At 47.2% G+C, this 24,396-nt stretch overlaps 1 protein-coding gene across 1 annotated transcript in view; it reads left to right on the top strand.

The window, feature by feature from the left end:
- LOC147700600 (ephrin type-B receptor 5-like) overlaps positions 1-24,396 on the top strand; it is a 276,679-nt gene that overhangs the window by 176,653 nt on the left and 75,630 nt on the right. Inside the window, exons 6-8 of the mRNA XM_086929705.1 lie at positions 5,443-5,567; positions 18,326-18,488; positions 22,859-22,973. Coding sequence (XP_086785831.1) covers positions 5,443-5,567; positions 18,326-18,488; positions 22,859-22,973 — 403 coding nt within the window. The remainder of the gene's footprint in view (positions 1-5,442; positions 5,568-18,325; positions 18,489-22,858; positions 22,974-24,396) is intronic.

Below are 24,396 nucleotides of genomic sequence, written 5' to 3'. Positions count from 1 at the left end.
GAGGAGTTTGAACGTTATCCTCTTGTTCACGGGGAGCCAGTGTAGGTCTCTGAGGTGGGGTATGATGTGGCTGCGGCGGGGGATGTCGCGGATCAGTCGTGCCAAGGTGTTTTAGAAGCGTTGCAGCCGTCTCAGGAGATTGTTTGATGTTCCTGCGTAGAGGGCATTTGTTATGTTATGTTATGTTATGTTAATAACATTTATTAGGCGCAACAGCTGCCCCAGTAAAGGGGCGTCCTGGCGCCAGATCATGTACACAACACAACAGATCAGAGCTGAAAAGAGGGGAAATCAGATAACAGGGGAAAACAAGTGGGTTTTGATGGCCCGTCTAAAAAGAGTCAGACTATTAAGGGCACGAATGTGCACAGGAAGAGAGTTCCACAGATCAGCCGCCAGAACACGGAAGGAACGTCCTCCCATCCTGCTCAGCCTGAACCTAGGCTTACTCACCAGATGGAGTGATTCAGATCTGAGGGACCGCGTGGGGACGTAAGAAGAGATGAGGCCCACCAAGGCGGGGGGAGAAGAAAGCTTCAGAATCTTAAATGTCAGACAGAGAGCCTTGAATTTGATTCTCTGTCTGACCGGAAGCCAGTGAAGTGAGGTCAGAACAGTCGAGACCGAACAACGTCTTGGAATGCCAACAATGGCCCGTGCAGCAGCGTTCTGCACCCTCTGAAGCCTAGTGGCCTCCGCCTGGTTGACTCCTAGCAGCAAGGCGCTCCCGTAGTCAATCCGGGAAAGGATGGAGGCCTGAACCACCAGTTGCCGAGTGGGGGGGTCGAAGAATTTGAGGACCGGTCTCAGTCCTCGCAGAATACCATAACAGGTAGCTGCTGTCTTCTTCGTGTGGCTGGTAAAAGATAGATTAGAATCCAGCCAGACCCCCAGATTTTTAACTTCGGCCGCTGGAAGGGGGGTCACCCCTAGTTCGGAAGGCCACCACTGATCTCCCCAGAGGTCCGCCTGCTTCCCTACGATCAGGACCTCGGTCTTCTTGGCATTAAGCTGTAGGCAGTTATTACGCATCCAGCTAGCCACAGCTATAAGTCCTGCCCGGAATCTGAGCGCAGTCACCTCAGGGTCCCCACTGAGTGTCACCGCCAGCTGCGTGTCATCGGCATACGATGTCATGGTGAGGCCAAATTGCCTGACGACAGCAGCCAGCGGCTTCACATACAAGTTGAATAAGGTGGGGCTAAGGGCAGAGCCCTGAGGGACTCCCAGTTCCAGAGGGTGAAGCAAGGACTGGCCAGGTGGTATGGCTACCTTGAAACACCGGTCCGAGAGGAAGGAGCGGAACCACTGAAGAGCCTTCCCCACAATACCCACTTCCTCCAATCGCCGCAACAGGATGTCATGAGACACCGTGTCGAACGCGGCGCTCAGGTCTAACAATAGGAGCGCCGCAGTCTGCCCCGCGTCCAGCACCGACCGCAAGTGCTCGATCATAAAGAGCAAAGCAGTTTCAGTGCTGTGTTGAGCGCGAAACCCATTTTGGCTGTCGTCAAGAATGTTATTACGAGAGAGGTGAGCAGACAGGATGGAATTCACGTGCGCCTCAGTGACCTTGGCGGTCCAAGGTAAGAGGGAGATGGGCCGATAGTTCTCCGGGAGCAAGGGGTCCGTAGTCCAGCCTGCTGGAGACGAGGGCCTGGGTTACTGTTCTTCTTGTTTCGGTGGGGATCCACTTGACGATCCTGCAGAACATTCGTAGGGTGTTGAAGCAGGATGAGGATACGGCGTTGACCTGTTTAGTCAGGGAGAGGGTGGAGTCAAGGATGACCCCGAGGTTGCGTGCGTGGTCTGTGGGTGTTGAGGCTGTTCCCAGTGATGTCGGCCACCAGGAGTCATCCCAGGCTGAGGGGTTGGAGCCGAGGATGAGGACCTCCATCTTGTCCGAGTTCAGCTTCAGTTGGCTGCTCCTCATCCATTCGGCGATGGCCTTCATTCCTTCATGGAGGTTGGTTTTGGTGGTGTGAGGGTCTTTGGTGAGGGAGATGATCAGCTGGGTGTCGTTGGCGTAGCAAATGATGTTGAGGTCGTGCTGATGGGCGACGGAGGCAAGGGGTGCCATGTATATGTTGAACAGCGTTGGGCTGAGGGAGGAGCCCTGGGGTACGGCGCAGATGATCTTGGTTGCAGTGGAGCTGAAGGGGGGGAGGCGAACGCTCTGTGTTCTGCCGGGGAGGAAGGATGTGTTCCAGTCAAGGGCCTTCTCTTGGATCCTGGCGTTGTGTAGGCTTGTTCGTAGTGTGCGGTGGCAGACTTTGTCGAAGGCGGCTGACAGGTCCAGGAGTATAGGGCTGCTGTTTCCCCGTTGTCAAGCAGGGTCCTGATGTCGTCGGTGGCGGCGATGATGGCGGTTTTGGTGCTGTGGTTGCTGCGGAAGCCTGATTGGGATGGGTCCAGGATGTTGTTGTCCTCGAGGTTGCGGGTCAGTTGTTTGTTGACGATTTTCTCGGTGACCTTTGCCGGGAACGGGAGCAGGGAGATGGGACGGAAGTTCTTGGGATCTGCCTTGGGTTTCTTGAGTAAGGCGTTGATCTCGGCGTGCTTCCAGCTCTCGGGGAAGGTTGCTGTCTCAAGGAAGGTGTTGATGACTTTCCAGAGATGGGGTGCAATGATTGTGCTGGCTTTGTTGAAGACGTGGTGTGGGAATGGGTCTGACGGCTATCCAGAGTGGACGGAGTTCATGGTCTTGATGGTTTCATCGTCGTTGATGTTGGACCATGCAATCAGGTGGCGATGGTTGGCGGGGTAGTCATGGCGTTGTTGCTGTTGTGAATGTCTGTGATCGTGTGGTGGAAGTAGGTGGCCAGTGAGTCGCACAGGTCCTGCGAAGGGGGGATGTCTTTGGTGTTGCAGCAGGGGTTGGGAAGTTCCTTCACTATGCTGAAGAGCTCTTTACTGTTGTGTGCATTGTTATCCAGGTGATCCTTGAATGCGGTCCTCTTGGCGGTTCCTATGAGTTTATGGTGTCTGCGGGTGGTGTTCTTGAGGGTCATGTAGTTGTCTGCTGATCGTTCGAGGAGCTAGTTCATCTCCAGTATCTGGCAGGTTCGCTTGGAGGCTTGGAGGTCTTTAGTGAATCAGGTGGCTTTCTTGCTGGTGTGGTTGTTGGAGGGTGTCTTGAGCGGGGCGAGGGTGTTGGCACAGTCGTTGAGCCACTGTCGTAGGTTGAGGGCGGCGGTGTCTGGTTCGGTGGGGCCGGCTGGTGGGATCTGGGCGATGGCAGTGGCTAGCTGCTCTTCAGTGACTTTTCCCCAGCAGCGACGGGGTATCTGTTGGGTGCGGCGAGGAAGATGTAGTCTGTGGAGGCGAGGGTGTGGTTGCTGATGAGGTCGGTGATGGAGTCGCTGAACTGTGGTCTGGGTCCGGGGGTCTGTAGATGAGGGTTCCTCTGAGGGTGGTGTCAGGGTCGATGTGAAGCTGGAAGTGCAAGTGTTCGGCGGTGCTGAGGGGGTCGTCGGTGCTGGTCGATAAGCTGAGGGTGTTCTTGTGGACGATGGCAATTCCACTTCCTGTTTAGTTGATGCGGTCTCTGCGGGCGATCTTGTATCCCTCCGGGATGGCTATGGCGATGTCTGGTGCTGAGGCGGGGGTCAGCCAGGTCTCCATCAGGAAGGCGACGTCTGGGGCGGTTGAATCAAGGAGGTCCCAGATTTCAATGCGTGTTTGCGGGCGGAGCGGGTGTTGAGGAGGATGCACCTCAGTGGTTGGGTTCGTTGGTTGGTGGTTTAGCGGGTCGGATACTGGTGAATCTGCAGTTCCAGCAGGTGAAGGGCCCTTGAGTGCGCTTCGTGGTGGCCCGGTAGCATGTCTATTCTCGCTCAGGGTTAAGTGCTTTGAGGGTGCTGGCATCATAGTGTAGTCGGGTGTGGTGGTGTCTTCAGGGGCCAGGAGTTCTGGCGCTGGGCGCGATCCAGGTGCGGACGGGTGCAGACAGGCTTGCCTTAGGCGCGCCTTCGGCGCACCAGCGGCAGGCCCGCTGCACGCGTTCACTGCGCGGCCTCTATATATGGGGATGTGGGAGGAGGGGCAGCAGGGAGGTGGGAGCGCGGCGGCGAATGGAAGCGTGGGGGCGGGCCACAGGGGGGCAGTGGTGTGAAGGGCGGGACAGAGAGAAGCCGAAGGCTGAAAGGGGCGCTCTACAGCAATGCAGGGCAACAGAGCCAGAAGCAGTTAGAAAGTATAATACAAATGGCACGGTACAGACAATAAAATTAAATTCGAATGGCACAGTACAGACTAGAGCACAGAACAGTAGCAAAAAGGCACAAAACAGTGTTACCAGCGGAGGGGGGGGGGGCGGCGAACTCCCGAGGCAGCAGCAGCTGGCTCAGAGGCAGGGCCGGACTGGCCGTTGCGGGCACCGGACAATCCCCTGGTGCGCGGCAAGGGTAGGGTCCGGTTCTGGGCCCCTAGGGGCCGTTTTTGTTACAGGGCCGCTTATGAAGCATAGCTGCAAAATCAGCCCTGTAACAAAATCGGCCTAAAACCGGCCCCGGCAAGAGCTCGTCGCACCCCCAACCTTCCCCAGGGGGCCGGCCGAGCACTTTGCCGGGCCGGTTTTGGTTCCCAGTCCGGCCCTGCTCAGAGGCAGGAGTCACACAGGTGGAGCTGTGCGGTGTGGGGGGCGGCCTGACCTGCAAGCAGGGTCAAGGGTCGCTCTGATCCGGACCTGATTCAAGAAACAAAATGCTTAAAAGAGAAGGATCAATGAGGTTCTGTTTATTTGAAAAAACATTCACCCATGACCTTTCAAGTTCAAGGCTCCACCAAAGTCTTTGAATTCAACACAGAGACTGCGGACTAAGGAAGGGTACTCACTGTGGGTCCAAGAGATTTAAAGTCCACGGTCCACGGTCTCGGTACAGAGAGCACAGATTATGAGATACGAATGCTGTGTCCTGCACCTGCAGGGTGCACAAACCCAAGAGGAGTTTGTGAACCCACAACACATTAATTTATTTATTTTTATCTTTAGGGGCAATGAGAAGTTAGTGAGAAATACTTTGAAAATAGTCTTACTAAATGCCAAATCCAATAATGAAAAGTAAATTTAAAAAAGAGGAGGTATTAAGTAAAACATTTCCAAATTAAAAGCAATGAGCCTAGTTTGAAAGGAAACTGTGAATATCAAATGTAAACAGTGGTAAAAGTAATTTAAAAAAATGCTAACATTAAATGCACGGAAAGAATCAAAAGAAAAGAGAAAAATGGGAAAGAAAGAGGAAGAAATGATAGAAAAGAGAGGAATAAAAATAAAGCGTGTAAGTTAATGAAAACTAATGAGGAATACAACCAGAAATAAGGCAATGAAACCAAAATGTAAAAAAAGCAGAGAGTCAATTGATAGCGTTGAGCGATCGGAAACCAGAATAACAAGTTTGCTTCTGTATTTCTCACTTCTTATTTTACTTTCCATTGTTTCAGCTCCTTCAGCAGTACCCATGATACATAAGGTGAGCCACACCAGCAACAGCATCACCCTATCATGGCCGCAGCCGGATGAGCCGAACGGAGTCATTCTGGACTATGAACTGCGCTACTTTGATAAGGTAAAGTGCACATATGACTATGGGACGCTGAGCTATTTGGAACCAATGGGGATTGACTCTAGCAGATGACCCCATCCGTCCTAAGGCTAAAGAATTCAGGGCCAACATCTTAGTAATATGGTTCAACTGTATAAATGCTTCTCGTACCCAACTCTCTTAAAATTGGACAAGTAGACCCCATCTTACGAAGGAAAGAGTTGACCCTTCGAAAACAGGTAACTTCAGACCAGTAACCAGATGTCCTTGTCTAAGTTGCTTCAAAACTGTGAAGCCTCACAACTGAGAGACTACATTAACCCCTTCGCTGCAGCGGCTATTCCGCCGCAGCGCTAAGGGGGTGGGGCAGCCGCGCGGCGGTTCCGTGCTTGTGACGGAACCGCTCCGTCACGGCTCGCGGGTGAGCTGTGCTTGTGACGGAACGGTTCCGTCACAAACCCGCCCACCCATTAATTCGTCAGCGCAGGCGCGAAATTCACGCCGAGCAGGCGCGGCGAGCGGGCCGTGACGGAACCATTCCGTCACAAGCACAGCTCACCCGAGGCTTGTGACGGAATGGTTCCGTGACAAGCATGCAAGGGGTTAATAAAAATCAACCATTAAGAACCTAGCAGTCATGCTTTGGGAGCAGGCCATCCATAGTACTGACCCCAGATTCATTAATTTATTGGATGACTCCTTCCCATTCTTTGAACAAAGGAAAAGTTGGCTCCTCATCCTGTCGAAGCTCCCTTCTGCTTTCAGTTCAATTGGCCATTGCACACCATCTGGCATACACCAAGGCTCTGTGATGTCGCAATCATGTTTAATCTTAACATAGAGCTTCTTGGCGCTCCGCACTGGTAGTGGAGGCTCACAGTCATGGCGTGGGCCGGTTACTCGTGGTGGAGGCCCCACAATCATGGTGTGGGCCCCGCACTCATGGTGTAGACCCATCAGTCATGGTGCGGGCCTCACACTCATAGTGGAATCCCCACAGGCATGGCACGGATCCGCACTCATGGTGGAGGCCCCACAGTTATGGTGTGGGCCCCACACTCATGATGGAGGCCCCACAGTCATGGCATGGGCCCGCACTCATGGTGGAGGCCCCACATTTGTGGCACAAGCCCCACACTCATGTAGAAGACCCCACAGTCATGGTGAGGGCCCGCACTCATGGTGGAGGCTCCACAGTCATTGTGAGGGCCCCGCAGTTGTGGTGGAGGCCCCACGGACATGGTGTGGACCCTGCCCTTGTGGTGGAGTGGAGGTGCCATAGTCATGGCGCGGGCCCCCACAAGCGGTGGAGGCCCCAGAGTCATGGATCATCCCCGCACTCATGTGGAGGCTCCACAGTCATGGCGCGGCCCCTCACCCATGGCGGTACCTCCCCTTTGCAGTTTCTCATTGCAAAGGTTCCACCATGAGAGCGAGCCTCCTTCACGAGTACGAAGGCCGATTGTGAATCGGGCCCAGCATGTCTCCTTCCATCAATAAGCTGATGACATCCAAATCTATATGCAAATGGAGCACTGTGACAACCTCCCAAGATAAATCTGTGGTCCCTCTATTAGCCAATGCGGATGAGTAACGTGAAACTTAAACTACGCCAAAAAACACACTCCTTTACCTCTTACCCAAAACCAATAAAAACTAGATACAGACAGCATTAAAAACCTAAATGATGGAGGCATTTACCCTAAAATGAAAACCTAAATGATGGAGGTATTTACCCTAAAATGAAAACCTAAATGATGGAGGCATTTACCCCAAAATGATTACCTCTCCAAAATCTCTAGTAGCCCTTCTGGACTCTCATCTCAACCTAGACTCACAGATCAAGGCCCCTCTACTGTGAAGAAATGCAAATCATAACCCTAACCTCTTACGTATCATGAGACAATGTACCCCAAAGTCTGCCCTCAAAATCCTGGCGCATGCAATGTTCATCTCCACAATCGAATTTAGCAACATCTCAGCTTCTCCCCAAATCTGGACTTACACCTTTGGATGTTGTACTGCACTCTGTTGCCCAACTCCTTGCTGGCAATAGAACATTCAACCACATCACTCCAGCTCTTTTCTCACTAGTCTTGCGGCCTCTGGAGGCCAGAAGCATGTACACGCATGCCTGTGTCCCAAACCAGGCCATGCCCTTCAAACAATCCCTCATGTCTCACCCTACACTCACTCTGACTGGTGGAGCTAAAACCTTGACAGATCAGGCACCTCCATGCGATAATCAACCAAAATGCAGGAAATCCTACACCCTGAAACATGCAATTGTTAACTGAACAGAACTCAATCTTGAATCAAAGTGAGTGTGTGTTAAACAGCAACTAATCAAGAAATATACCAATAACTAATTAGGTGAATGAACCGTGATTATCAATGTGGAAGCCATTTTAATGGTGGGGTTAAAATAGAATTTCAATTTGAAAGAAAAAAGTGTGGATGGTTACAAATTTCCTAATGAAAAGCATATTGGAAAAATTGATTTTTAGTTAGAAGTGAAATGACACATTCATTAGAAAGTGAGTTAGATTAGAAAAACTCATGTACCTCAATTGTAAGCGAATAGTAGATGGGAACCGTAGAGGGAAAAAAGACAGAGACATCTGTGGCTGGTTTACTCATTGTTAGAAATGGGGGTCTCTAGTTTGTCAAAATAGAGACCCTTTCTTCTAGTCAGGGTAAGGTAGATACACTCCTAAAATAACCTCTGCTCACCCCCTTGGTAGCTTGGCACGAGCAGACAGTCTTTTCTCAGAGGCAGTGTGTAAAGCATTTGTGAACACATACAGTAATACAGTGAAAACACTACAAACGGACACCACACCAGTTTAGAAAAATTGTAAATCTTTATCTAAACCAACAAGACCAAATGCACTAAAAATCTGACATACAATACTCTTGAAAAATAGTAAATGTGCAAAATAACCTTTAAATTGCAGTAATTTCAATAAAAAACACAGTGCCTCCGACTCAGTAGCTCCTCCTGGGGCAACCGTGATACTGAATACAACAGAAACTAACAATTCCAGTTGACCACGTCGATGCAGGCCAGCTAAAGCGACAACACAGCACCTTTCTTGTTGCGACCAACACGTCGGTGCAAGGGGCAAATGTCGCAGTTGCGTTGTGAAGCAGAGCGTTGTGCCAGGTGGCGTCCTCACGATGCGATGCAGGCAGCGACTCATTGACGGAGTCTGTGAGACAAGGGCTTGCGTTGAAGGGTGAGACCGTGCTCACTGGGGTACTGGCAAGTCTTGGGTAGGGCAGCGACGGAGGCGGTGACGTCCTTGCAGCGTGTTGCGAAGTTTGCAGAGTGCAGTGCCCACAGGGCATGGTGCAAGCAGAGGTTTGTTGAAGGAGTCATTGAGACCAGGGTTGTTTGCGAAGCGAGACGTTTCCCTACTCTCAATGCTGCCCAGATCTATTCAGCCCAGTCCTGACTCATCAAACTTCTGGAGCAACAGCTCCTCCCCAGCCCCTGTCATCAAAAAGCCAGACATGCAATACACAAACCTAGCAGAGGCTAAAAGTGGTATTTTCAACACAAAAATGTAAAAAACATCCTCACTAAAAGGTGCAATTTAACATTCAGTTCAGGCATACACAACTTAATTTTCCTACCATGTTCCCAGGGATAGTTATCTTTAAAAGATGTTATAAACAAACTCCCCATTCTGTCCTATAGGAACAAGTAGCCTTGCAGTAGTGAAAAACGAAATTGGCAGTAATTCACTATCAGGGCATGCTACACACACACAGAGGCATGTCCTACCTTTCACATACACTGCACCCTGCCCACAGGGGTACCTTGGGCCTACCTTAGGGGTGACAGACATGTAAGAAAAGGGAAGGGTAGGGTATGGCAAGTGAGTGCGCTTGCCAAGTCGACATGGCAGTCCCAGCCTGCACACAGGTTCTGCAATGGCAGGTCAGAGTTACACTTACAGGCTACTTCTGTGGGTGGTACATTCAGTACTGCAGCCCACAAGCAGCATTTGATTTGCAGGCCCTGGGCACACACAGTCCACTATACTAGGGTCTGACAAGTAAATCAAATATGTCAATCATGGAAAACACCAATCCATAACAGTAATTTACAAAGGAAGCACTTGCACTTTGGCACTGAACAGCAGTGGCAAAGTGCCCAAAGTACCTAGACCAGCAAAACAAAGTCCAACACATAGCAAAAACACAGGAGGCAAAGGCAAAAAAAGTATGTGAGACCCACGCCAATGGAGTCTAAAACTCATGATAACTGGAGAATGACCCGATTACTTACTGGTAATCTTCCTTACTATTACTTTTACTAGTATTTGTACCAGTCATTACTTGTGAGGTGGATCCACCCTCTCAAGGAACTAAAGAAACAGGAGTGCTAAAATGCAACCTCTGTCCGTCCTCTGCCGGGCGGATCATGGGGTGGGCATTTCTAGCCTTCTCCCGACAGTTCCATGCCCTTGCCCACAATCCGGATGAGATGGAGGGTCCAAGGGTCGTAATGACCAGGATGAGTAGAACTGACAGTAATAAAGATTACAGTAGGTAATTAGGCTGTTAACTCTGCGTCCCTGGTCCTTGAAGCCGTCCTACTTGTGAGACAACATATATTGGCAGTCTCTGGTAGTTTCTTCAAAGCTGTCAAGGTCTCAATCACAGGAGACATTGTTTACATTGAATTCCATTACAACTCGGTCATTTCAATGACTACGTTGTTCCTACGCGAACCATTACATCGCAGGTCTTTTCAAAAACTTGATGTAGGGGGCGCACTGGTGTTGGATTTACAAGCCAACACCTTCCCTGCTGTTGTACAAACTAGAGTAGGAATAGTAAATTATACAATTCCTAAGTCCAGTGCGCCCCCTACAGCAAGTCATTGTAATGACTTGCGGTGTAATGGTTTGCGTTGTAACAACGCGGTTGTGGTAACAACTGCATTGTAATGGAATGCGTTGTAGCGCATTCGTTGTAAAGAGATATATTCCTCAATCACGAGTCTCTTGATTCTTTGTTTGCATTCTTCAACTCTACCGTTTCTTGACCTTGTGGATCTGCAGGGGTTTGAAGAGGATGTGGAAATGTGTCCCCTCTTAAATGAGGGCTTCCTAGTGGTAAACAATCACAACCAAATGATCAAACTCAAGCATTGGTTGCACCAACAAAATCATCAGGCTCAAAATAACAGTAACTCGGCAAGTGAGGGAAAAGTAAGTGGATCACTTCAATCAGTCACTCATCTCTCTTATCGGACTTACCTAAAGCGCACTTGTGGTAGAAATTCCCATAGGTGACCGCCAAAGATCTCCCCAAAGTGTAATGAGGGAATTGACTCACAAAAGACCAAATCCTGCTTATACAGGATGAATTCTGTTATTTTACTTTGTCTCAAAGTTTTGGGGGAGATTAAAGTTCCCCCTAAATGTGGACCACTGAAGTAGGTAAAGAGATACATGATCTCTAAAAGGAAAGGCCTCTAAACTATATGATAACAAAGGCAATTGCTTGGTTCTAAAAACTTGTAGAACCAGATCCACAGGGAGCATTCCCCTTGTAGGTGTAGTTTCCCCAGCCAAAAATTAGTGAGAGGCCTTTCCAATTGACCATAGAAAATGATAATAGGAGGAACCCGTGCCTCTAAACAAAGCCCCTACATAGTTATAAGAGGAGTATAACACAGAGGCAATTTCCACATCTACCTGTTGTGTCATATCCTATGTTTTTTGCCTGAAAACATTATATTTGTTTTTTTCATAACTAATTTACTACATTAACTACACGGTAACCGTGTAAGGGATGTCCCTCTATTGACCTTCTCTGGGGCCCCTTTTCATGCTTACACTGTAAATGGATGTCCCCTGGGATACCTACAGAGACGCATAATATTTCTGCCCCCCCAAGGCACAGCTCTAATAACTTTAAGGGAGGACTTATTAATGCCCGGTCCTTGTCCTGCCATTGCCAAGACATACACGATTTAATAACGTGCCACGACCTGGACACCCTTTTTATAACCGAAACATGGCTCAACGACTCTTCCAATCCTGACTTGGCTACTGCCCTCCTTCCGGATTTTACTATCTTCAGGCGGGACAGGCCAATTGGGCGAGGAGGTGGGGTTGCATTCATTATTAAAAAGTCCTTCTTATGCCATACATTTGATCTAGGCCACCTTAAAGAAAGTGAGAGCATCGGCTTCTCGATTAAAATTAATGCCTCCACCTCTTTCTCGGGAGGACTAATCTATCGCCCTCCAGGCAATGCCACCCCGTTTCTAGACTCCCTAGATGAAGCTCTTGGGTCACTTATGTTACATTACCCCAACTTCACCCTATTAGGAGACATGAACATGCAACTGGAATCGTGCGTTGACCCTCACGCCACCTGTTTCCGGCACACTCTAAATATCTTTGGACTGGCTCAACTAGTCACCGCACCCACCCATCTAGCTGGCCATACTCTTGACGGTATTTGCTCCAACTTAACCACTATGATTACGTTCCCCCATCCCACAAATTTGGACTGACCATAGTTTCATTCCCTTTGACATCGAGAAACAAGCTCATGCCTCACTCATAACTAAGCGTCCTCAACCTTCCTTCACGATAAATTGGAGAAAGGTGACCGACCGTATTAAGCTGGACTCCCAACCACTGGCACAGGCCCCTAAATTGATAGGAGATGTATCGGTCGATTCTCGCAACTTTCACGTCTGGATGGATCAAATTATCTCGGAAAAATCTGATCCAAAAGGGCACCGCGTGAAATGTCCTAAAAGGAAACTAAATGCACCATGGTACACCCAGGCCCTAACTGAGAGTCATCTACTATGTAGAATAAAAGAAAGGAAGTGGAGGAAAACATATGAGGAGGCTTCAAGAGCCCTCTATGTTCAGCAGAGGAAATCTTACCTTTCTAGTATAAAGGCGGCTAAAAAGGAGTACTATACAAAGGCCATTAATGAAGCCCACCAGAAGCAAAAAACTGTCTTCTCCATAGTTAAATCCTTCACCCTCCCTAAAGCTCTTCTGCCCGAAATTCCTCCCTCTGAAACTCTGTGTAACCAAATTGCAGATTTCTTTGCGGAAAAAATCGCCAATATTCAAAAGGACTTTCCGCCTCCCTTGATTATTCCTCATCAGGTAGCTGACAACCATCCTTCCCTTTGAAGCTTCCAACGTGTCTCCCTCCAGCAGACCCACAAGGCAATTTTGGCCTGCAAATCAGGAGCACCAACCGACTCCTGTCCTCCTCGCATTCTGCACCATCTAATTGAGGTAGTAAACCCTAACATCAACACGATCATTAACGCATCCCTTGATTCAGGAGTAGTGCCTAATGAATGGAAAAAGGCCATTGTGAAACCCCTGATGAAGAAGCAGAATAAATCTCCAACAGATCTTACCAACATGCGACCCATCTCACTCTTGCCTGTTCTAGGAAAAATCACTGAACAGATAGTACATTGGGAGCTAAAAACATTTGTGGAGAATCATAACATCCTGCATCCCCAGCAATCTGGGTTTCGCCCCGGTCATTCCACCGAAATGGCTCTGATAGAACTCTCTGATTCCATCAAGTTCCTGCAGGATGAGGGAAGGCAAGCCGTCCTCATCCTGCTTGACCTAACAGCAGCGTTCAACACTATCTCTCATGTCATCCTGATTGATCGAATGCGAGAGATTGGCGTGACAGACACAGCTTTGGCATGGGTCAAATCTTTCTTGTCCAATAGGTCCCAATCTGTGTCCTTGGGTCCCTACCTATCCAGCGAAAAACCCATTACATCGGGTGTACCGCAGGGGTCCATATTAAGCCCACTTCTTTTTAATATCTGTATGGCACCCCTCCTCGCTGTGATAGAGTCCCATGGGATCCTTGTCACGTCATATGCTGACGACACCCAACTTGTCGTCTCCATTGACAAAAACAGCATGGATACAGAGCTGCAATTTCGGAATTGTCTCACCGAGGTATTCCATTGGCTGAATAAAAACCACTTGAGATGCAACAGTGGGAAAACCGAAATCATACCATTGGGTAAAAATGTATCCTTCTGTCCGAAAGATTGGTGGCCCAAAGACTCAGAGGCCCCGCCTAGTGCGGTGTCTTCTGCGCGCAACCTGGGCGTGCAATTTGATGCATCCCTTTCCTTTGACGATCACGTCAGGATTACGGCTGGTTGCTGCTTTGGACTAATTAAATCCCTAAAGAAATTCTTTGACTACCTCCCCATCACCGCTAGGAAATCGGTCATGGTAGCACTAAAACTCTCCCGACTCGATTACTTCAATGGATTAATGGCAGGAGTGAAAAAGTCCACCCTTAAGAAGTTGCAAAGTATACAGCACGCGGCTGCAAGATTAGTGTTAAAACTCCCCAGAAAATCTTTGGCCTCAGCAGCATTGAACTCCCTCCACTGGTTGCCACTTCATAAGAGAATTCTTTTTAAACTTTTACTTACAGTGTTCAAATCCCTGAAAAATACAGGTCCTCATTACCTTGTTAATCATTACAACCCCGTACGATGTCTGAGATCCTCAGGGGCCAACCTCACGAAGATCCCGAGGTTCAAGTACAAAACCAGGGGTGGAAAAACCTTCACAGTCCTGGCAGCAAGGGCTTGGAACAACTTGCCCGTAAATCTCAGACTGATCGAGACTGAGAGTCTCTTCAGGAAACAACTGAAGACATGGGTATATCAGCAATCAGATACCTATGTATTGGTAGCTATTTAGATCTCTCACCACCTATCTCCCACACACATGCTCAGCGCCAAGATGCTCCTTCCGGAGTGAAAGTTTGCGCTTTACAAATACCCACAAATATAAAAAAAAATCAAATATTAATGGTGCTATATGTGTAATCTATTATCAGTAAGTCATCCACATATTCTAATATTTAAATAGGTTTCAAAGGAAGGCTTTCATTGGTCCATGGGCTCTTCCGAAATCAGCTTTGTATACGCTAAAACGGAGGTGCCGGTGCACACGCCTACTTCCATCCATAATGTGTTTCAATCCAGCCTGAAACAAGTTGCCCCTTTCCCAGCTTTACTCTTACCCATGAATCTGAATACAGTGATTCGATTTAATTGCTTTGAATCAGTTGGTTGGAGTACCCCATCAACTCTATTTGCTCCAGAATCACCCTAAAGCCAATTTGTCAAAACTCTGTTGCATGATACATGAATCAGGTAAAATGCTAGGTGTCCAGATATTAATTGCCTGTTGTATCTGAAACAACAGGTGGAGCATGTTTTTATTTATGCCACAATGGGGTCTAAACCCTGTTTCATAGGAAGGAACAATTTCATTTGTAACCCTTGATTAAAGCTCTTTCGATAGAGCTCTTGCAGAGAGGTTGGCATCTACAGCGAGGAGAATTATTGGATGAAATTAAGGGACTCAGAGTGATCTTTTTATATGAAGTATTTACAACAAGGGGTGGTGAGGGACAGAGTCTCTGAATTAAGCAGAAAGCTCTCACCCAGTCAAGAGATCAGGGCTAGATCCAACACCGTTTTTTAGCTCACTGCACCATCCCAGTTTCAGAACCTGGCTGTATGCAAATTAGTCTGTTCCTGTCCCAGTGCATGATGGGAACAGGACAAACCAAACTACAAAAGCCAATTCTTACACTGGGAAGGAAACAAGCTTCCGGGGATCGGTTTCTGGCATTACAGCCGTCTTCGGCCCGGTTTGCTTGAATCCTGATGGTGCAATGAGCAAGGGTCTCACATCTGAGAATACCCTTCCACGCTTAGGGTGGACAAGAATATTTACAACAAGGGGTGGTGAGGGACAGAGTCTCTGAATTAAGCAGAAAGCTCTCACCCAGTCAAGAGATCAGGGCTAGATCCAACACCGTTTTTTAGCTCACTGCACCATCCCAGTTTCAGAACCTGGCTGTATGCAAACTAGTCTGTTCCTGTCCCAGTGCATGATGGGAACAGGGCAAACCAAACTACAAAAGCCAATTCTTACACTGGGAAGGAAACAAGCTCCCGGGGACCGGTTTCTGGCATTACAGCCGTCTTCGGCCCGGTTTGCTTGAATCCTGATGGTGCAATGAGCAAGGGTCTCACATCTGAGAATACCCTTCCATGCTTAGGGTAGCTTGTCTCCTTTCTGGTGAAGAATTGGCTTGGTAGTTTAGTCTGCCCTGTTCCCATGATGCACTGGGCCAGGGACAGACTGATTTGCATATAGCCAGGTTCTGAGCTGGGATGGGGCAGTGAGATAAATAGCGGTGATGGATCAAGCCCTGATCTTTGGACTGGGTAAGAGTGGTCTGTTTAACTCAGACACTCTGTTCATCACCACCCCCTTTTCTAAATCGTTTTTGGCCACTATAGGTGTGGCAGGGTATACTCAGACATGAGTCCCTTTCTCACTGCTCCATCAGATTCAAGCAAGCCGGGCCGAAGAAGGCTGAAATGCCAGAAACCGGTCCCCGGTAGCTTGTCTCCTTTCTGGGGAAGAATTGGCTTGGTAGTTTAGTCTGCCCTGTTCCCATGATGCACTGGGCCAGGGACAGACTGATTTGCATATAGCCAGGTTCTGAGCTGGGATGGGGCAGTGAGATAAATAACGGTGATGGATCAAGCCCTGATCTTTGGACTGGGTAAGAGTGGTCTGTTTAACTCAGACACTCTGTTCATCACCACCCCCTTTTCTAAATCCCTTTTTATATGAAGGGCGCCTAATATGGATGCGTTCCACAAATCCAGGAATAACCGTGTTTCAAAGCTAGTTGAAAGTATGGGGTAAGCAAACCTTCCCAAAAATAGATGTCTGTTTCTAAAAGGGAGACTGGGATGCCATTAGCTTCTGGTGACTGTCTGATCTGGTCTTTAATACACTGCCTTTAACAAATGTATATGTGATGGTGATAGTTTAGATGCGCAATGTGGAATAGAATTGTCAGAGAGATATTTTGTGCTATCAGTTTGTTGACAAGAGGACAAATATGGAAGTCCTGCTGTTAACGGTGCAGTGCGTATTTTTCTTGTACATGTTATCCTTGGGGTCGACTTATCAAGGTTTCTTCGGTTTGAAGTATCCATCCCATTGAGAGAATGAATACAATTTTAGATGGAAGGATACTAATTGTAGTTTCCAACTGGGGATCCAGTGGATGCTATCTTTTGTAGGTAGGTAGATCCTTTTTTCAAGAGGCTAGATGGCTAGAAGAAGAAGAATACTTTGTTGTATGATTACCTAAAATCATTTACAAATACAGTGCGTGTTACTTTCATAATTAAAACATTGGGTTAGTAAAAAGACATCTAGAATGAGGTTATTTTAATAAAAAAAACAAAAAAAATAGCTAGTGACATATACATCTATTGATCAGTCGGTGCCCTGATATTGGTACGTCTTAACTGTTGGGCTTAATGCAAGCTCACTAATGGCCGTAGCCTGCAGTGTTATTAGTGCTCAGCGACAGTAGCATTGATAATAACCGTTGGACTTAATGCAAGATCACTAATGGTTAGATGGGTACTACAAAGCTTCTTGAATCATACCCTGTGATCACTGGCGGGCAGGGGAGATCTTTCCAAGCTGGTCTGATGTGATCATTTCTCCACAGATTCAGGCATACCTTTGTACTTGATGACACTGGGCATAAATCGTCAATAAAGTTAACTTTTTTAGTAAGCAGATGCAAAGCCTCTTTGTAGGTGCACAATGCAATAACCTAATGCATCTGAAGATATATAAGAATACATGTCTGATGAAGCCTTGACTAACTTGAGGCACACACCTGCCATAGAGATTAAGATGATTGTTTCAATGTGGCCGTATGCTCTTTGCTTTCTCTTTTCAAATGTTTTCTGTGCTCAAAATATTTCAATGCCAATTTGCACTAGAAAATTGTGATGCATTTCTAACATGATCTGTCGTCTCTCAGTGAACCTGCCTTTCTGACTTGATCTGTTACTTCGTAGGTGGCTTCGCATGTCGCTAAGGGGTGAGGTAATGATATCTGGCAACAGAATTGGGCTCTGGGCACAGACGCTAGTTCTCTAAGGTCTAATGCTGACTTGAGGTGTCCAAAGTCAGGATCTTCACTCTTCTCTCTGTGATCGACTCTACTTGGAAGAAGTTTCTTTATTTTTAAATTTTATTTATTTAAGGTTTTATAGAGCGAGAACGTGACCCGTTAGGGTATCAGAGCACTTTACAGGGATAACACGTTGTTTAAAGGTTTGACAAAAACAATAAACAGGGATAGGGATACAGGAAAGTGACTACATTAGGACATAACCAGGGTGTATACAGTAATTAGAGGAGAGACATGCCAGCAAAATGCAGAGAAAACCAGCAATTATGTATGAGGGGTGACATGTCAGCAATATGCAGAGAGAACCAGCAATTACATTTGAGGAAATAATAAAACAGTACAAGGATCAGGAGCAACCAAGCAGACAAGACATTTTTCAGAAGAACAAAAGCAATGCCGCAGAGCAGAGTGCACAGTGAAAGAGAATTATTGGAGGAATTTGCTCATTAGAAAGGTTTTAGCTTCCTTTTTAAAGATTGACAGAGAAGGAATAAGCATGCTATGGGTGTGTCTGCTGACTGTAATGTAGAATTGCTATTATTTTGCATTTAGGTTGTTCCAAGATCACTCCAAGTCTTAATCCCATTACCTATTCACCGATCTGTCACAAGTGCAAGCATCTTCATATCAGTGCCAGATGATTCAAGATTGTTGTAAGAGCTTTGGCTGCATTCCCTCATTGATCTCTGTGATTCCAGGCAGAAGGCGAAGACTTCTCCATGTCACAGACCAGTGAAACAAACATGGCCACAATCCACAGCCTGAATCCAGACACAATCTATGCCTTCCAGGTGCGAGCACGCAGTGAGGTAGGATACGGACCGTACAGCGGCAAGGTGTACTTCCAAACTACACTGGAAGGTGAGCATTCATGCAGTGTAAAGCTATAATTATAAAGATATATCAATATGGGATCTGCTAGTTAGAACTGATAAAATGAATGCATATTGTGATTTTTTTATTGTTACAATTATTATTACTATTATTATGCCATCCAATATAGTGGATTTTTAAGTCATTTCCCTGAGCAAGCACATTTAGATTAGATCCATTTAATAACTCAGTTCGACTTCTGTGACCGATCCTCTGTGTTAGACATTATGTGCCTCACCAATGATCCACCTCAGCAAATTTTGAAAATAAATTACATTTTCAGTCAAGATGTCTGTTAGACCTGACACCCTTGGCGTGGTTTTCCCCAATCTTTTTGCCTCTGCCTCCTGTATTTTTGATGCTGTGCTGGATTTCGTTTTTGCTGGTTTAGATGCTTTGGACCCTCTGCCCCTGCTGATCAGTGCCAGAGTGTAAGTGCTCCCTATATAAATTGTCATATTAATTGGGTATACCTGATTGGCATATTTGTATCACCATGAAGTCCCTAGTAAAGTGCACTGTGTGTGCCAGGGCTGGTGATGACAGATGCTACTAGTGGGCCTGAAGCACAGATTGCGCCACCCATATAAGTAGCCCAAAAAGTGTGTCTCAGGCCTGCCAGCGCAGGGCCTGTGTGCAGTCAGTGGACTGCCATGTCTGCCTGGCCAGTGTCCCCACTGGCTGGGCCTAACCCTTCCCTGTCTGTGCACATCAGTCACCCCTATGGAAGGCTCAAGGTACCCCCCTGGGCAGGGTGCAGTGCATGGGTAAGGTAGAGCATGTACTAGTGCAGGTAACATGCTCTGGTAGTGAGCAGCAGCAATTTTGTGTGCTAACTGCTGCAAGGTTATCTTGCTCCATAGAGTAACCTGGGGGAGGCTGGTCCCATTGGATCCCAGCCTATCTTCCCATAGGAACAAGATGGGACATAAGTGATTGATATCCCTGAACTCAGAATTTAATAACACATCTTTTAGGAAAGGTTGTTTTTAAATTCTGTGTTTTAGAATAGTACTTTTAGAAAGTGGCTGTTCTCTTGTCTAATCTTTCTGTGTGCCTGGGACTGTTTGTGGATTGACTGTCTGGTTTGAGGGTGACAGGGGCTGCAGAGCCCCCAGGGGGTTATCTGAGCCAGCCCGTGGATTAAAGGCTGCATCTGCTGCCAAGGAAGTGGGAGGAGATAGCACCTGGGAGTGACTAGGGCTGTGCCTGCCTGACCACAATGCTGGCTCCACCTCCCGCTGGGCGACTGTCACCTCTGTCCCTGATACTGAAAGAAAGAAAGAAGCCAGGAAACCCCCAGAGCCCCAGCAACACCCAGAACTGGTTTGGACCGGGCTCAGGGCCCACTTGCACAAAGACTTCAAAGGACTTCAAAGACTTTTTGGGGTATAAGAGAAGGACCCCTGACAACAGAAAATCAGATTCTACAATCAAGAGGAACCTCTGCCAGAAGAAGGACTGCTGAAGGAACTGAAGGAAGATTGCCTTGCTGTGTGCTCCAAGGGCTGACCTATCCTGCTATCCAACTGAAGGAGAGGAGAAGAAGGGCTTTGCTGTGTGCTGTGCCCCCATCTGCTTGAACTACTAAGACTTTGCTGTGTGCTGTGTCTTCACTGAATCTCCAAGGGCCTGAGAAGAGCTGGCCTCCTCTTCCTGGAACCCAGGGTTAAAATGTTCCTAAAAGAAGCTCAAGACGCTGTGCAGATCGTGCTGTTTTGACCTGGAGCGTTCTTGGTGATCAGCTGCTGAGCGTTAGTAGGGATCGGTGTGCTCATCGGCACATTCCCAGCGAGGGTCGGAGGCCTGCGGTGCCTCCCCTCGGGAATTTTGCTCTAGAGCGGTTGTGAGGCCGAGAGGGCAGTCTGTCCTTGACCTGCGCCCTCAAAAACCATCTGCCGCCTGTTCATCGCCACTGCCCGGGGCCAGGAATACCCTGAGAAGTTGCAGTTCATAAGCGGAGGCTGCCGCGGCAAAGATCGGAGCCGCCGCGCTTCCATTGGCTGAAGGAGCTGAGCCCCCTCACTAACGCCGCAACGGATTGGCCCGCGTGCCGCAACGTCATTACTGTTGCCGTGCTGTGGTTGGCTGAAGAGAGGAGCGTCATCGCAGGCTTGTCCCGGGAGCCGCACTGCCATTGGCTGACTGCCGGGTGTGTAAGGAGGCTCGCGCCGAACGCCGCGACAGGATTGGTCCCCGTCATCGGGACCTCTGGAAGTGCTGTGTGATCACCGCCGGAACCGGGGAAGAGTGACCCGACCTCACCGTGGGAGTTCCCGAGGTGCCCCCAGCCCCCGGCCTGCCTGTCTCTGCTCGGAGCGCCGAGCTAGCTCCCCGCCGCTCCCCGAGGAACTGAGAGCGGCCGGAGGGCTGCTGAGACCGGCCGGGGCTGAGAGCGAGTGTGCTCTGCTCAGCACGGTGCGCCTGAAACCTTTGGAGGTGCACGATCGGCCCGGCAGTGTCCCTGGACCACGCGGTGAGGCGCGCTTGCAGCGCTTGGAGGCCCATTGCTTTTCGGGCTGATTATTGCGGATAAGTAACCATTGTTTGCTTTGCTCCTTTTTAGAGCTAAGTGGGGATAAAGCAATAGTATTATTTTTAATACTGATTTACAAGAGACTTGAGACTATTTTTATTTAGAGACTTCCTATATTAAGTGCAACATTTACCTGAAGAAGAAATTAATGTGTATTGTTGATTCTTACTGCTACAAACTAGATAAAGAGATATTTTTATAAATATACTTAACTGTGTGGTTTCAGTTTGTGGTGGATTGGGGATCATTGTTTGTGTTAAGTGCAACTATTATACACATTGCATTGGGGATAAGCCTGCCTGCTCGTGCCAAGCTACCTAGAGGGAGAGCAGGGGTTATCTACTGTGTATATTCCTTCACCCTGACTAGAAGCAAGGTCCCTACTTGGTCTAAGGTACTTACCTCTGCCAATTAGAGACCCCCAGATCTAACAATGTCTATTTCCCAAACTTGAAAATGTTTAATAGAATTCACTGTGGGTGAATGTGCTTCTCCGGAATCCTTTCTACATTAAATGAGAATATTGACATCTGGAATCAACAAAAAAAGGTAAAAATTGACTTCAATAGGTTTAAACAAACATTTGGAATAACATTTCTTCTTCTTTGGGATTTGTCAATTATTCCCAGTAGTACAACTGTGATGTTGTGACTGCCACATACTCAGGTGGTACTAAATATGTAAATGTATATTACACATTCCTTTATATAACCCACTTGGATTATCATTTTTTTTTGTTTCCAAACAGAAACGTTTTTCCTGTGAAAATAAAAACTTTTTCAATAACCCCAGCAATTTTGAGGGTATTCCCTTCTAATTTCCACCTTTGACAGGGACTAACTCCTGTCTTTGACAGGAGGTTGTATCTCAATAAATCAAGGGTGGTAAAGTATCTGCCTAACATTTTGTGAAAAATCTAAAATGTGTAAGCTGGGACTCCCCACTCCCTGCCTATATGAACAAATTTGTGCACACCTGAAATACATCATTGTGATGTAATTGTACATGTGAGTGAATCCAATTTGGAGTGGCAATTCACATTTTGTGAAAAACAATTTGCACTGATGAAGGAAGGAGTTTGAACAGTGACGTTAAACATCTGTTTGCAAATACCTTTTCTAAATCGAGCCCTTTGTGTTTGAGAGGAGGGTAAGAAGAGATGGGGTGCTCTGTTAAATCTTAAGTGTGACCCACTTCATCTTGGGGGGGTTGTTGAGAGAATGACCCAGCATAAGGCTACCAGCCCACACATGTATGTGAAGAAACTCAATTAATGTAATTATTATTTTAACTAATTACCCATTACCCACGTCCATAAAGATTCCAGAAGCTGTCTTTAAACAGGGAAGGGCTCACCCAGTCAGGGACACACAGCACTGTCAAAGACTTTTGGAGAAAAACAAAGGTAACAGTGTTGATGGACTTGATAAAAGAAAGTAGGGGCTGAGTTAGATCTAGGCGGATGACATATACATCCCATAGGAAATATTGGGATTGATATTTCAGCGGACGGGATATCCGTCACCGTTGCGACAGGGTAACCCATCTGCTAAGATCTAAATCAGGCACTAAATATTGATATTCATGGAGATACATATGTGTGTGCATTCATAAATAAGCAATTGATGGAGCAAAAATGCAAGAAAAGTCATCTCTAATTTATGAGATACTTTACACTTATACTACATTTCCTTAGGGCCATAACTAGATGACATGCGTTTTAATCTTTGCCGTTTGTAGTTGAATAAAGATCAGGATTTCACAGGCGCGTTTACTGGTATAACCACAATCCTCACTCGTGTAACCCATCTCTTCCTCACAGGTGGGCACTCTCAGCTGGCGCAGGACGGTCTACCGCTGATTGTGGGGTCTACCCTTGGTGGTCTCGCGTTCTTGCTGATCCTTGCCCTTCTCATCCTGGCTGTCATCTATAAGAGGTACGTACTGTCCTTCGATGTGTAGTTGGGTCCCATAATCGAATGGGATTTCTTACTGGAAAAATGTGTCATCAGGGGCAAGGCGATCAGTATTGTAGCAAGTGCAGTGGCACCAGGGCTTGTTGTCTTGGGGTCTCACTGCACCCCAAATATATGTTTTTATTCCTACTCAACCATTTTCCCTTCCTTCTCAAGGGACCATGGCACCCCTTCTATACCACAAGCTATGATTTGTTAGTATGTCGCTGACCCACAGGGTATGATGCACCTTCAGAACCATATCTTAGCCACATGACTTTGTAAAAGAAGCACAGGTGAGCTGTCTGCTGCATCGAGACATATATCTGTGTGCAGCTCTCATTAAGGATGGTGTTTTTCAAGAAGGTGTGCACAACAAGGCAAGCCTGTAGCTGGTACAAATGCCCCCTAATACAAGCATACATTGTACACTTGAAAGTCAGTTTTTATATAAATGGGAAGGGTGGAGTTTTCCAAAATGTAGTTACGATTCTAGGAGAGGAAGAGATATGCTAGATGGCAGCAGATCATGTTGTCTTCTTGGTCCTAATGCATGCTCTCTTCATGCCAGCACTTTAAATGAGGTCACCAATTGTCCATACTGCATTCCGTTGGTTGTCCTTTTGTTGTTCCTATGAATCAACATAAGAATATCAACATAAAATGTTTGCTCTTTAATTTCTTATTCCTTCACATTTATTCAGCTTTTTTTATTTATTTATTTTTCCTTTTTTCTGGATATATACTTTGCTAATCAGCTAATAGTGTTTTATTTTCTTAACAGAGGTGGATTCCCTGATAAGGCGTTGCGGACCTCCAGGGGTCCGTGGTCCGGAGGTTTAGAATTGTTGCTCTAGCATTACCTGCCATGAGGCTTAGAAGGGAGGCAAGAGTGCTTAGAATATTATGTAGATGCATGGGGGAGATTTTGCTGTATGTGTTTTACCTAGCAGGCACAGACTTGATATCATGGTGTAAGCATGCTCAACTAGACTCGACTAGGATTCAGAAAGGATGAGCCGGAAGAGCAGTTTAGCATCAAAGGTGCTCCAACGTTACCATGAAATGGCAACCAGCACTATTCACTGCTTACAGTGCTCAACTGTCTTATCTTTTGCAATTTCCATACTCGGTTTATCATTGTAAAGCGTGTTGTGGGTGTTCAACAATTGAGTATACATTTCTTGGTGGTCAAGGTCATTGCAAGATGTTGGAAATGGTAGGCAGTTGTTTCTCATTCAACTGATGATGATGGTGCAATGCAACATGCTCTCTGTAGCTGAATACAGATATGGTAATTTGATATGATTTGATTTGTGGATTTATAAAGCGCAACAAATGCCCATGGGCGTCTTGGCGCTGAAGTCTGGTAATATCAGTGTCTAGCACAGTTGCAAGATCTTTG

This window comes from Lissotriton vulgaris, chromosome 7 (genome assembly GCF_964263255.1).
Source record: "Lissotriton vulgaris chromosome 7, aLisVul1.2, whole genome shotgun sequence".
NCBI classification, from domain to species: Eukaryota; Metazoa; Chordata; class Amphibia; order Caudata; family Salamandridae; genus Lissotriton; species Lissotriton vulgaris.
This window is presented reverse-complemented; position numbering and strand designations above follow the sequence as displayed.